This window comes from Clarias gariepinus, chromosome 4 (genome assembly GCF_024256425.1).
Source record: "Clarias gariepinus isolate MV-2021 ecotype Netherlands chromosome 4, CGAR_prim_01v2, whole genome shotgun sequence".
NCBI classification, from domain to species: domain Eukaryota; kingdom Metazoa; phylum Chordata; class Actinopteri; order Siluriformes; family Clariidae; genus Clarias; species Clarias gariepinus.
The window spans coordinates 41,337,115-41,351,798 of NC_071103.1; the positions used below are offsets into that span (position 1 = coordinate 41,337,115).

The following is a 14,684-nucleotide window of genomic DNA, read 5'->3' on the forward strand; positions in this document are numbered from 1 at the left end:
TCCAGTTAGTCATGAGTTCAGCTCAGTGATTAAGGCATAGGACTGCAGTTCGGAAAGTCCCAGGTTCGAACCCCGCATCCACCAAGTTGGGCCCTTGAGCGGGGGGGCCCTTAACTCTCAACTGCTCAAGAGTATAATGAGATAAAAATGTAAGTTGCTCTGGTTAAGGGCATCTGAAAAATGGCTAAATGTAAATAGAGTTTACTGTAGTTATTGTATAACATTTTCATTAGTATATAATCATTTAATTTTGTTCACACTGTAAAGCTTCTTTATGGCAATGACCGTTGTTAAAAATGCTAAATAAATTGAATTGAATTAAGTTGAATTAATTCATGTCAATTGGTGTTCAGAACTAATACTTAGTTTGTATGGTGTGTTTTAAACTGGTATGTTTAGATGCTGCCTTCCACCACTCTCCTGCCATACAACGATGCCCTCATGTCTATTTTCCTTCTGGTGCTTTTATTCTGCAGTGTTTTTGGTTCTTTAAAGATGCTTTGTGAGTGCTATTCAAATACAATAAAATGTAATTATCTAAATGTTTATTAAGTCTGTGATTTTTGCCTGATATTCTTTTCAATAAAATTAAAACTGCGGACAATATTAAGTTCTCAATTTTTATCAAGTTCTCATTACTATATATTATTAGTGTGCATGTCTATGTGGTTTTAACCAGAGTCTAGGATTATTCTTTGCTGTGGTTTTCTTTCTATAAGAGTGGAGAGTTGTCTATAAGATCTTGTTCTAACAGCACTAGATCTTCTGGGTCTCTGTTTAAACTGAGCTAAATACTGCCATCTAGTGGATTTACAGGGAACACTACTTAAAAAGGCTTATTTTTTTTCCCTGTTCTATATTTTAATTGCAGTATTATAAACCAAGCTAAGGGAGTAAACATGCACAAATAAAGTATTTATAATGCAGTCATTGTTGATGCAGCATTGCACCAGGGGCGGACTGGGACCAAAAAGTGGCTCAGGACTTCCTGGCCCACAGCAGCCCACCACATCCCACACCATAATACACTGGCTCATTAATGTGGAGAGTTATTTTTAATACAACTTACTCGTATAAAAATATAACACAATACAGAAATCAATGCTATTTGAACATATTATTTGAAGTATCACTGAACATATATTGGGTCATATTGGTAAAACATAGGAAAGAACATTAAGACAAACAACATATAAAACTATAAAGACAATATTTTATCTAGTATCATCTTGATGCAGTCAGTGTAAGATACACCACTCATCAGTGTAAGCTGCAAGTGCAGCAGGGTGCTGAGGTGTTGGTCAACATCATCACTGACCCTGAGGTTGCTGGATCCAGACTCTCTGTCCCTGACCGTAATGTTAGAGCTGTCAGAGCCTGTGGAACTGTAATTTCCCCTCACGCCAAAGGCAGAATCTGTTCATTTGAAGAATTTCACAGCATCTGTAAAAAAGCTTAAAGCGTAAATTTTCAGCTCCACATTTTCTGAGCTCCTGCTCCGTTCTCTCCTCCTCACACACACACCTCCTCACGCACACACACACCTCCTCATGCACACACACACCTCCTCACACACACCTCCTCATGCACACACACACCTCCTCACACACACCTCCTCACGCACACCTCCTCACGCACACACACACCTCCTCACGCGCACACCTTAAACACATAGCACCTCTTAAAGGGCAACATACTGTACATACATAATACAACATAGTGATGGCCAATACAAAACACAGGCTCTAGTACAGCAATTAAGTACAGGGGCTTAAGAAGGGCAGGCATAGGTGCAGAGTGTTGATTTAACCCCCAAAAAAAGGTCTCTTTAAATAACAAAATGAACCAAAACATAACCAAGAAACAAAAACACACAAAGAAACTTAATCCCTAAACACAGGCTCTATTAAACATAATACACACCAGTTCTTTTAAGGATAATACACTTAAGATCTTTAAGATGCAATACCGACAAGCTCCTTACACACACCACACACTCGCGCTCCTTTGAGCGTCTCACACACACTCGCACCCCTACGAGCAAAAAAATTATAATATTACAATATATTGAAAAATACATAAAAATGGCCGCTTTTCATATATTAAATCTATATATAAATATATTTAAATGTATATCTTAATGTATGTAATTTTGTATTTAACAATATACTTTATAATATATCGAATTTGATTGAACAGTTTTTTTTTACAATATGCTTATATGTTAATGTAGTTCGAACAAAATGAACTTTACAGGGGTTAATCGGGGTGCACTGACAATGTAAAAGTGTGTGTATAATACTTAAACATGCATGAAGTTTTAATACTGTTTCAATAAAACAATTATAAGTTTTTCGTCCTTATTGCAATATATGTCCATCCATACATGGTCCATTCATTTATTGCTATATATTATTAAATATAAGAACTAGTTTTCTATATATTACATTATATTTTACAATATATTGCCATATATTTTTTTACGTACAGTAAGTGGGAGTAACAGTTTACATTTTAACAAGACAATGACCTGAAGCGTATGGCTAAGAAAACACAAGAGTGGCTTCATAACAGTTCTGTGAGAGTCCTGAGAGTTTAGACGTGGAGTTAATACAGCATCTCAGGAGAGACTAGTCTGTGCACTGACCCTGTCCATCCAACCTTATTAAGCATGAACGTTTCTGTATAAAAGAATAGAAGAAAATTCTAATAGAGAGGGTTTGCAAAGCTTGCATCATCAATCGCAAGTGGACTTTATGCTGTCATTGCAGCCAAAGGAGTTTTAACTAAGTAGTAAGTGATGGGTGTGAATGACTTTGTTCAATTTAACAAATTGTGAAAAATGTAAAATGGTTTGAAAATGTTCCAACAGCACTGTACATGTTACATTTTCCACTTACTTTTCAGTGACTCAAAATATATCCTTTTTTTTAGGCAAGTTTTAATATGTTTAAAATAAACATAACAATATAGATTTACTTATAATATACTGAAGTAGAAATTAAAATGCATTAAATATTAGATCTCTCGAACCTAAAGCAGTTATTATTAACGAAACTATCACAGATCAGGAGTTTGATATACTCTGTTTAACAGAAACCTGGATTAAACAGGACGAGTATGTAGCTCTAAATGAAGCTAGTCCTCCTGGGTACAGCTACATACACCAGCCTCGGTTAACTGGTAGAGGAGGAGGCGTCGCAGTTATTCACAATGATAATTTGTCTATCGTACAAAAACACAGATTTAAATTTAATGCATTTGAAATTCTCTATAGTAACATAAAGTCAGCTCAGACGATTCCGCTAATCATCATTTACAGACCTCCAGGGCCGTACTCTGAATTTCTCTGTGAATTTGCAGATTTCTTTTCAAACCTTGTCGTTTTCGTAGACAAAGTGTTAATTGCTGGAGATTTTAATATTCATTTTGAGAATCCAGAAGACCCTCTGAGAACAGCATTTATGTCCATACTGGACTCAGTAGGAGTAAATCAGTGTGTAGTAGGACCCACTCATAAAGCAGGTCACACTTTGGACTTAATATTATCCTTCGGATTAAGTATAAGAAACATAATTACAATTCCACAGTCTGAAGTTATATCAGATCACTGTCTTGTCTCGATTAAAGTGTCTCATAGTGGGGCCTCCGAGTGGCGCAGTGGTAAAGTGCTCGCCCTATCATCTGGAGATCGCTGGTTCGAACCCCGGGTGATGCTGTTTTCCTCTCACAGCCGGAGGCACAGAGAGAGCTGATTGGCCGAGCTCTCTCAGGGGGGAGGGATGAGAGGTACTCAGTGCTCCCACATTAATCACGGCTCTACAGCCAATCAGGGGCGTCTGTGAGCTCGCGCACGCGGAAGGAGCAGCTAGCACTTTCCTCCGAGTGTGTTACTCCGCCCCTAACGGTGCCTGAGCGAGCAGTTCGAAAAGATGCGGTCGGCTCGCGTCACGTTGTTCGGGGGAAACACGGGATAGCTTTCGCCCTCCCAGGTGAATGGTAGTAGTAGCCTTAATGTGGGAGCCCCCTAGTGACGGGGAGGAATTGGCCACGACTAGATTGGGGAGAAAATCGGGGAAAAAGAATTGGACAGGACTAAATTTATATATATAAAAAAAAAAAGTGTCTCATAGTAATAATGTACGCACAGCACCGCGCTACCGCCTTAAACGTACATTCATATTAAATACCACACAGAGCTTTATCGATAATCTTCCAGAGTTATCAACTTTGATTGGATCCCCATTTGATTCCACAGAACTCGATCAAGCGACTGAATATCTAGAGTCAACACTTCGTCATAGCTTAGATAATGTAGCTCCAGTTAAAAGAAAAATTAGAGATAAAAACTCGCTCCCTGGTATAACGATCACACGCGCACTCTAAAACAAACCGCTCGGAAATTAGAACGCAAATGGCGTCAAACTAAATTGTTAGTTTTCCAAATAGCATGGAAGGAGAGCATCCTGAACTATAGAAAAGCTCTTAGTGCTGCTAGGTCAATGTATCTCTCCACTCTTATAGAAAATAACAAAAATAATCCTAGATTTTTATTTAATACCATAGCTAAATTAACTAAAAACAAGACCACTGCAGAAATCTCCACAACAACAACATACAGTAGTGAGGATTTCATGAACCTTTTCAATAACAAAATCATAAATATTAGGCAAAAAATTCAGGCTTTAAAACCAGACAATTTAGGTGATACAGATGATAAATTAATCACATCACATCAGAACCTAGAATACTTTACTCCTCTTGAAGCGAAGGAACTAATATCACTCATCTCCTCTTCAAAATCGTCAACATGTAAATTAGATCCTATACCGACACATTTTCTCAAGCAGATAATTTCTCAATCACCCCTATCTTATCTACATTGCATTGGCTTCCTGTGAAATTTCGCATCGATTTTAAAATACTACTCTTGACGTATAAAGCATTAAATGGTCTTAATCTGCCACGCCTACTTCGATCAAAGGATGCAGACTGCTTGTCAGTACCGCGTATTATGAAAACTACAGCTGGGGGCAGAGCTTTTTCTTACAAAGCCCCAAAGTTATGGAATAGTCTTCCAAATAGTGTTCGGGACTCAGACACAGTCTCAGTGTTTAAGTCCAGGCTAAAAACCTATTTATTTAGCCAAGCATTTTTATAAATAGATTTGCCATAGGTAAAGGAGCAGATCTGGGGGACTCATGGACGTAGAGTATTATGGTGAACTGGTATGTTTGGATGCTGTCTTCCTCACTCTCATTGATCACTCAGGTTTGCTGACGGTGAGGTGATTGGTTGCCTTACATCTCTGGAAGCCCTCATGTTTGTGTTTCCTTCTGGCTCTCCCTTTTTAGTTATGATGTCATAGTTAGTCCTGCCGGAGTCTCTGCTTGCACTCTACAGTTAATATACATTCACATTATACATTGTTCGACTGTGACCATACCTAACTGTTATTACTCCATCTCTTTGCTCTCTCCTTTTCTGCTCTCTCCTCTCTCTCCTCTCTCTCTCTTCGTCTCTCCTTTTTCCTCTACCTATCTCTCTGTCGAGCTATACATGTCGCTCCTGAGCTGCCAGTGATCCAGACCCCCTCTGCCCGCTGGACCTCTCTAACTCATCCTGGAGTCCTGCTTCTGGTTGGAGATCTCATCACATGGATGCCCCCGTGTGGTCTGCCTGGAATGCGTGTGGTGACTGGGGTTGGTTCCACTTTTCCATGAAGGTTGTTCTGTCCTCGACTGATGCAGACAGTTGTTCTCTGAGGACCTGTGACTTCAGTCGCTCAATAGTTCAGGACTGGAATTTCTCACAGTCCACCCGAGCCTCCAGGAACAAACTGGACTTTAATCTTACACATCTCCTCTTATACTGAACTTCCAGTCTCGCATATATTATGCACATCAATCCCTGCTATCTGTTTTCACCCAGATGAGGATGGGTTCCCTGTTGAGTCTGGTTCCTCTCAAGGTTTCTTTCTATTACCATCTCAAGGAGTTCTTTCTTGCCACTGTTGCTGTCGTCCTAGGCTTGCTCATCAGGGACAATCATATAATTTTGATTCATACACATTCACATTTCATACAAACTTAATTCTTTTGATTGTGTAAAGCTGCTTTGTGGTGATGTAAATTGTTAAAAGCGCTATACAAATAAAATTGAATTAAATTGAATTACTTGCATAAAATGTGCTTTTATGAAAATGTACAAGTAAAGATTTCTGTATTTATCACATGTGCATTGAATATACAAGTGCAGTGGTGGTGCAGGTGATTGAGGCTCTGGGTTGCTGATTGGGGGTACAAGTCCCACCAGCAGCCTATGCCCATACAAATGACTCTGTTGCTGTTGCTGGTCCTAAGGCCCAGATGAGATTGAAGAGTTGGGCTTTGAGCTAGCAACCTGGCCCTGTAAAAATGTTCTATTGCTAGAGGAACTAAGGAACTCTAATGACCACATGATTAAAAGCATATATTTCAACATAATTATGCACTTTGTAGACCAAATAAAAGTCTTTCAATAGTAATTTTCTAACAACTTAAATATAAATCTAGTTTAATCTAGTTTAAGTTTAAACTTAGGTATGCACAAGTTACATGCAGAACTTTGTGCAATGACCAAATGATTTCACTGAAGTGATACTATAAGGCGTTTATGTGTAAGACATGTTATACTGTGTGTTTTAAAATAAAATATTTGGTTCCTAGACCTGTAAAGCCATTAAATGAAATTTACATTCTGTAAATACAAAACAATGAAGTGACATAACATGTGCATTAGCAGTTTCTGTTTTGCTGTTGACAAGAAAATATTAACTACTATTAAGTTAAAGTTAAAAAATAAGTCCTGACATGTGCAACACAGGGGCCAAGGGTTTATAGGCTAGAATGAAGAAAAATAATTTAATTCTAAATAATAATATAGTACATAGTGTACAGTATGCACTACACTATGTAGTAAATAACACAGTGTATTTAGTACAGCACTGTATAATTATGATATTAATGAGTGTGTGTGTGTGTGTCCTGCGATAGATTGGCTTCCTGTCCCTAGACCCACTGGGATAGACTGCAGGCCCCCTGTGACCCTGAATACAGGATTAAGTCGTATAGACGATGAGTGAGTGATAATATTAATTTAATAAATTATGATTAGAGAGAGTAAAATGATGTGAGATGTGTTAGAAAGAGGACAACAGCTTAGAATAACATGGGTACCTGTTGTTTATGTGTTGTTTACAGAGATGTTAATTATGGTTTATAAAAGAACAGATTAAAGAAACAAACTGTGCCCGATTTCTAAATGAAGTAGAACATTGTGTGAAAGAGGCGGACAGTCTGTTTGAATATGGATCATTATAAATAAACAGGTTATGCTGTAAATCATGTATGGATTTTAAATCTTGTTCCATGTGAGGCTATGAGGATGTGCCCTTTTAAACGTCTCTTCTCAGCCATGTTGTACATCATCTTAGTACGCCTGAATGAGAAAAGGAAGACATCAGTTTCAGTTCTCACAGCTGTTCTTCAAACCCTCTATACTGTAAGAGTTGATCTTCATCATCCTCTGTGTGTCAGAACTAAAATGTATAATATCTGTAAAGGAAGAGAAAAGGACACAACCATCACATTTGGTCATTTTTGATTAGATTTTGATCAGATTCCAATAAAATGTGTCAATAGCTCACTGTAGTTTCTCCAGTGTACAGTGTGGATCCTTCAGTAGATCAGAGAGCAGCTTCACTCCTGATTCTCCTGGTTGGTTGTGTTTCAGATTCAGTTCTCTCAGGTGTGATGAGGGGTTTGACCTCAGAGCTGAAACCAGAGCAGCACAACCTTCACCTGTAATACTGCAGCGTTCCAGCCTGTAGAGAGATCAACACACACACACACACACACACACACACACACAGTAGACAATCACAAACATAGTCACACATAGCATGTATAGTAGTCTCTTGCTTCTGTTGAGTTTTTCAGGTGCTCCATTGTAACACTTTAAATGCTTCTTCCAGCAAAATGTGTGTATAGTAATGTGTGTATAGTAATGTGTATAGTAATGTGTGTATAGTAATGTGTGTATAGTAATGTGTCTATAGTAATGTGTGTATAGTAATGATGCACATGATAGTAAAAGTCACAAGGGTGTTTCATGAGTTTGAATCCTGTTTATAATAGATGCCAGTTTGTTAGCAGAATCTTCCTCTTTTCCACATTGGGAACATACCCCTGGTCCCCATCGGCAAATACATTCTTACACATTATAAATGGTTAATGCTATTGTTTAAAATTATCCTCCACAACAAACAGCATTAATCTAAAACAGCCATATGACAGAAATGGAGGACCCACAGTGTGAAAGATATGATCTGACCTCAGTGTCTCCAGTGTACAGTGTGGATTCTCCAGTCCAGCAGAGAGCAGCTTCACTCCTGAATCCTGCAGGTTATTGTAACTCAGGTCCAGTTCTCTCAGACTGGAGGAGTTTGAGCTGAGAACTGAGGACAGAACTCTACAGCTTTCATCTGTGAGATTACAGTCACACAGACTGGGAGAGAATTTATGATTCATTAGAACATTAATATGGTTTATAGTCCTGTTTATATGTTTGACCTTGAATTTTGCACTGTTTATGATATCCCATGTGTTGCCTATTTTTGACCTTGGCTCCTTCCTATGGTTTAATATCTATTTTTGTAATTATTACTGTACATGCTGCATTGAGATCTGCATTTGCATTTGTCCTCTGCTTCTGGAAGTATTCTGTTCAATAAGGTTCAACTCAAACCTCTGTGTGGGCCACTCTAGGCCATTCATTGTGGGACTGACATCCACAACCCTGGAAGTAGGAGGCCACAGTGCTAAGCTCTAAACCACTGTTCTGACTTTTAGTTAATAATATTGTAGCGTTTTTATCGCCGGAAAGGATGGTGGAGAGATGAGTGAGCTTATTTGCTGCCCAAGGCAATGGCTGGGAGTACTTTATTTTGCACACACGCAGTCTAACAAACGGCATGAACAGCACATTCACCCGAGAACCTATCTCCCATTCAGCCTAAGCATGAACTGGAGCACATTTCACACGCCACACCCCCACACACACAAACAGGGCCGAAGCCACTAACCCAAACACCCTTCCCCATCATGGTGAACACACCGACATCCCCGCAAGGCATGCTGGTCGTCAGCCGCCGCCCCGCCCACGCCACAATATGTTTATGAAAACATTAAATGAAAAACATTAAACAAATATTCAAATGACTCACTCAGCTTTTCTGGATGCTTTGACGACTGGCAGCAGCCTCACAAGACATTCCTCTGATCTGTGATATTTCCTCAAATCAAACACATCCAGATTCTCTTCTGAGTTTAGCAGCACAAACAACAGAGCTGACCACTGAACAGGGGAGAGTCTGACTCCTCTGAGACAACTGTAGCCTCCTTTGTTTATGTAATGTTGTACTTCCTGCACTAGAGAATGATCTTTCAGTTCATTCAGACAGTGGAACAGATTGATGGATTTCTCTGGAGATGGATTCTTCCTGATCTTCTTCTTGATGTACTTGACTGTTTCCTGTTTGTTGTGAGAGCTGCTTCCTGTCTGAGGCAGTAGGTCTTGTAAGAGAGTCTGATTGGACTCCAGTGAGAGACCCAGAAGAAAGCGAAGGAACAGGTCTAGGTGTCCATTCTCACTCTGTAAGGCCTTGTCCACTGCACCCTTCAGGAAATCAGACATGCTTGATGTGGTGAAAAGATCAGTCAGATTTGTGTTTTTTTGGTGTTCAATCTTTTTGTTGATGAAGGAGAGAAATGTGTATAAAGCAGCCAGAAACTCCTGAACACTCAGATGTACAAAGCTGAAGACCTTCCCCAGGTGAAGCCCAAACTCCTCTCTGAAGATTTGGGTACACACTCCTGAGTACACTGACACTTCTCTGACATCAATGCCACACTCTCTCAGGTCTTCCTCATAGAAGATCAGGTTTCCTTTCTCCAGCTGTTGGAGAGCCAGTTTTCCCAGTGCCAGGATACTCTCTCTGGTCTGCTGAGGATCAGGGTCACATTTCTGATGGTACTTTTTGTTCTTGTGTTTTATTTGGAAGATCAGGAAGTGTGTGAACATTTGAGTCAATGTCTTGGGGATCTCTCCACCCTCTGCTTCACCCAACATTCTCTCTAGAACAGTGGCTGAGATCCAGCAGAAGACTGGGATGTGGCACATGATGTAGAGGCTTCTTGAAGACTTTATGTGTGAGATGATTTTATTGGCCAGGCTCTGATCACTGATCCTCTTCCTGAAGTACTCCTCTTTCTGAGGATCACTGAACCCTCGTACCTCTGTTACCTGGTCTACACACTCAGGAGGGATCTGATTGGCTGCTCCTGGTCGAGAGGTGATCCAGAGGAGAGCAGAGGGAAGCAAGTTCCCCTTAATGAGGTTTGTCAGCAGCACATCTACTGAGGCTGCCTCTGTCACATCACACACTCTCTCATTCTTCTGGAAATTTAAAGGAAGTCGACACTCATCCAGACCGTCAAAGATGAACAGCACTTTGCTGACCTCACAGTCTATTATTTGTAAATCTTTTATTTCTATGAAAAAGTTCCGAATAAGATCCATAAGACTGAGGTTTTTCTGCTTCATCAGATTCAGCTCTCTAAAGGGAAGTGGAAACATGAAGGTGATGTCCTGATTTGCTTTTCCTTCAGCCCAGTCCAAAACGAACTTCTGCACAGAGACTGTTTTTCCAATTCCAGCAACTCCTTTAGTCAGCACACTTCTGATGGACTCGTCTTTAAAGAGATCATTACATTTGATGGATGTCTCCTGTGTTGCTGGTCTCCTGGACACTGTCTCAATCTGTCTCACCTCATGTTCATTATTGACGTCTCCACTCCAACCCTCTGTGATGTAGAGCTCTGTGTAGATCTCATTCAGAAGTGCTGAGCTTCCATGCTGTGAGATTCCTTCATTAATTCTTTTACATTTCTCACTCAGTTTGAATTTCAGTTTTTGTTTGTCAATTTCTAAAAAAAAAAAACAACTCTAAGAGACAGCCACTAAAACTTAAAATTGAATTGAATTAATTATCGTTAGTTGATTTTTTTTTCATAATATGTCTGTATTGTTACATTATATTTATAATAAATATTAACTCAGTTTCCTTTTAACGTTAAACTGATGTTATAAGCCCATGAGCTCTTACTGCTCTGCAGTGTGTTAGCGAGATCTGTGTGGTTCATGTTCTTCAGGACGTGCAGTGTGATCTTCAGCGCTCCCTCTCTGACACTGCTCTGATCCTCCTCATCCTCCACCTCCCTCTCAGTGCATGCTGGGTAATCTGGACTCAGGAGCTTCTTAAATCTTTTCAACTCATTCTTTAACAGAGTGATGACTTTGTGCTCCAGATCCTGATTAGAAACAGAAAGGGAGAATTCAGAAGTTTGGTTACCATAATGTATATATAGTGAGTATAGTTAATTTCCTTTTTTCTATACCATTTTCTAATAGTGTTAACATAAACCAGACCCAAGCTACACAGAAAACTATTCATATGCATACCTTAAATACAGACTCCAACTCTTTTGTGTTAGTTGTTTTTGATCTCATTGTACTCTTCTGGGTTCTGTGAGCAAAAAAAGCATTTAAAAGGTCTACTGTATATTTACAACTGCACAAAACACAATAATACATATAATAATTTATAATTGTCTCCATCTCATTATATTTATAATATACTTTTATTTGAGTTAAAGTATTTTAGTTTAAATAGTGGAACTTTGATTGAGGGTCCATAACACTTTAGACTACTGTCTCTGAACAACAGTTAAGGTTTCATTGATTTATCATTCTGTGTGGACACAGTAAACTCCGCCCCCTTTATCAGACTAGAGCAATATAAGTCTTAATAATAGGTGTTTCAATTAATGAGTCGATTCAAATTCCAAAATAACTGTAAGTAGTTAAATCATAAACTGCATCAAAATCCATCAGTTGAAAAGAAACACATACTATAATATATATAATAAAGACTGTTTTTGTCACTGACGTTGATTACACCTAACAGAAAACATGTGTGGGATGTTTTTCACCGGTACGTGTGTCTTCACCAAATCCCCCTTACCTGAGTTTGGTTATAGAGTTACTGTTTTGGTACAGAAGTGGAAGTCTCATTGACTGCTCACTTTTCATGGAGACGCAGCTCAGTCCAGCTGAGTCTGATCTCCAACCCTGAATCAGACTAAACACACCAAAAACACCAAATATCTCTGTCATATTGTACATTTTTTGTAAAGAAATTACTTCATACAGTAATTTGGTGTTCATCTATAACAATAACAGTTAACCTGAACAATATGTAACAAACTAAATGAATCAATTGCAGAATAAAATGGATCAATAACTAAATTGTATAACTTCAAAAATACGCAAGAAATAAATTATCTTTATTGATTTAATTGTTTACACTATTATTACATCAAATATGTTTAATAATTTTAACAGGAGGCCAAATACTCACTTGCATTTTTCATCAGTATTGTATTTACAATCGTTAGCTTTAAAAAGCTTTAACTGAGCTGCTTATTTATCGCTGTTAAAAATGTTTAAATTATTTTTTGCTGTTTTATGGTGAAATTTGGGAACCAGAATCTCATAACAATCTGGGATACTGTTTCTGTATGGAATATACATCAATAGAAAGCTGAATAAATGATCAGAAAATCACATTCAGCTATGATGTGTGAGTTCACTAAGATTTTAGAAACCTTAACCACAAATTCATCACAATGTTTATTAAACTGTTTTCTATCCAACACACAATCTGCATGCAAAAGGCAGTGCAAGTATATTGTCTGTACACTTCATGCTCCAAAGTAAGTGAGTATCTTTTTTACCACACCCATATACAGGCCTTCTGCATATTTTTGTTACCAAGTCAGAAGGTAATCATGTGGCAAAAAAAAAAAGTATTTCCCTGTACTTAAGCTTAAGGGAATAATAATTTGTGCAGAGTGTGAGACCCATAAAGACATAGTCTGTTAATGTTGGTGTGGAAGAATCAAAGTGGTCTGGGAAAAGATTAAATAAAATAAAAACCTGACCAGAGCAATGCTAATCTGGCTGATTGAAGAAAAATCATCACAGCCATGTTCCAAAATCTAGTGGAAAACGTTCTCAAAAGAGCAGGAAAGTAAGGATTTGTATAACACCAAAGGAGGATCCTTATACATGTAATGATCAACACATACAGGTAATGGTCAGGTGTCCACAAACCTTTAGCTATACATGTTTTTGTAAAGCAAACATATATATTGAATTATCAGTAAATACATTTTGGTCAAAACCATATTTCATGTGGAGGGAGTTCCAATGCCTTTTGCTGACCATGTTTATGTTTTATGTTTATGTTTCACTTACCTCTCTTCTTTCTTTGTGAACTGTGTCCGAGATCTGCTCATTTTGAAGGTAATTTCTGTCACACACACACACACACACACACACACTGAAGGACATATATTCACTCTATACTCCAATACGAGTGTGTTAAATCTTTCTCTGTATTATCACGCAGTTCACTTACAGGACAATCAGGTTCTACAATAAATTCCGTAAATAAAATCATCTGAACAGTTCTTCATTCAGTTTAAATTCATAAAGTTTATATGCTATAGCAATATCTAGATATATCTAATTTTGGATTTAGATACTCACTGTGTTTTACTCCTGACGCATTAGTAGTTTTCCTTTTACTCTCTTTTATTCATACCAGTTTGACTGGTTTAAAAGGGGAGTTACAGACCAGGAAATTAATTATGAAACACACACACACACACGCACACGCACGCACACAAACACACACACACACACACACACGCACACGCGCACACACACAAACATGAACACACGCACGCACACGCACAAACACACACACACACACACACACACATACACACACACACACAGAAATGGGAGATCCAAGTGAACAGATAAAATCCCTTATGTGAAGGTTTAAGTTCAGGTGTTCAGTGTTATTAACATTTATTCTGTTTCTCTATCGTTTGTCAGTCCTTCTGTTTGTCATGCCTTTTCTTCTCATCTCTTATTGTTGTCTTATATGTGATTAGTCATTGCGTACATGTAATTTCTATATTACATCATAAGATCATTTAAAACTTCACAGCACTGATGAACATACAGTATATGATGTTAAAAGCTACAACATGGTTAAGGAACCTGACTGTCTTACTGACGAATGAGTTGTAAGGTTGTGCTGTAGAAGTACGTTTATTTAATTCAGTAAATAAGTTAATGACAAGTGATTGAAGCCATAGTTAAAGTACATTGTTATTGTACAGCCTATGACTATTGACAGGAGACTCGAGCATAATGCCTGAAAATATCCCTGGACCTTACACCGTAGGCTAATGGAATAAAAAACACAAGCTTTCTCAGCGTGTTTATGTTTCTTTACCTGCAAACTTGTTTCCACTCTCTCATGTGGTGATCTGGCAGACAGTAGAGGTTCTCCATAAGATGTGGTTGTTGGAACAGGTTCATTCACCTCTTCATTGTCCATGAACAACTGAGAATATACACAATATTGATGTTTAAGTATCATCTTATTTAAATATTCTACATCTTAACTCACAAAACACCTTTGATCACATTCTTTCCTTGGGATT

General features: G+C 38.3%; 1 protein-coding gene across 1 annotated transcript in view; it reads right to left on the minus strand.

The window, feature by feature from the left end:
• LOC128520493 (NACHT, LRR and PYD domains-containing protein 14-like) overlaps positions 1 to 13,785 on the minus strand; it is a 550,151-nt gene extending 536,366 nt beyond the window's left edge. The window contains exons 1-9 of the mRNA XM_053494751.1: positions 13,714 to 13,785; positions 13,420 to 13,474; positions 12,125 to 12,241; positions 11,563 to 11,626; positions 11,207 to 11,411; positions 9,266 to 11,027; positions 8,981 to 9,001; positions 8,374 to 8,661; positions 7,688 to 7,864 (exon numbers count right to left, since the gene is read on the minus strand). Coding sequence (XP_053350726.1) covers positions 7,688 to 7,864; positions 8,374 to 8,661; positions 8,981 to 9,001; positions 9,266 to 11,027; positions 11,207 to 11,411; positions 11,563 to 11,626; positions 12,125 to 12,241; positions 13,420 to 13,460 — 2,675 coding nt within the window. The 5' untranslated portion in view covers positions 13,461 to 13,474; positions 13,714 to 13,785. The remainder of the gene's footprint in view (positions 1 to 7,687; positions 7,865 to 8,373; positions 8,662 to 8,980; positions 9,002 to 9,265; positions 11,028 to 11,206; positions 11,412 to 11,562; positions 11,627 to 12,124; positions 12,242 to 13,419; positions 13,475 to 13,713) is intronic.
• Positions 13,786 to 14,684: the final 899 nt, after the last annotated feature.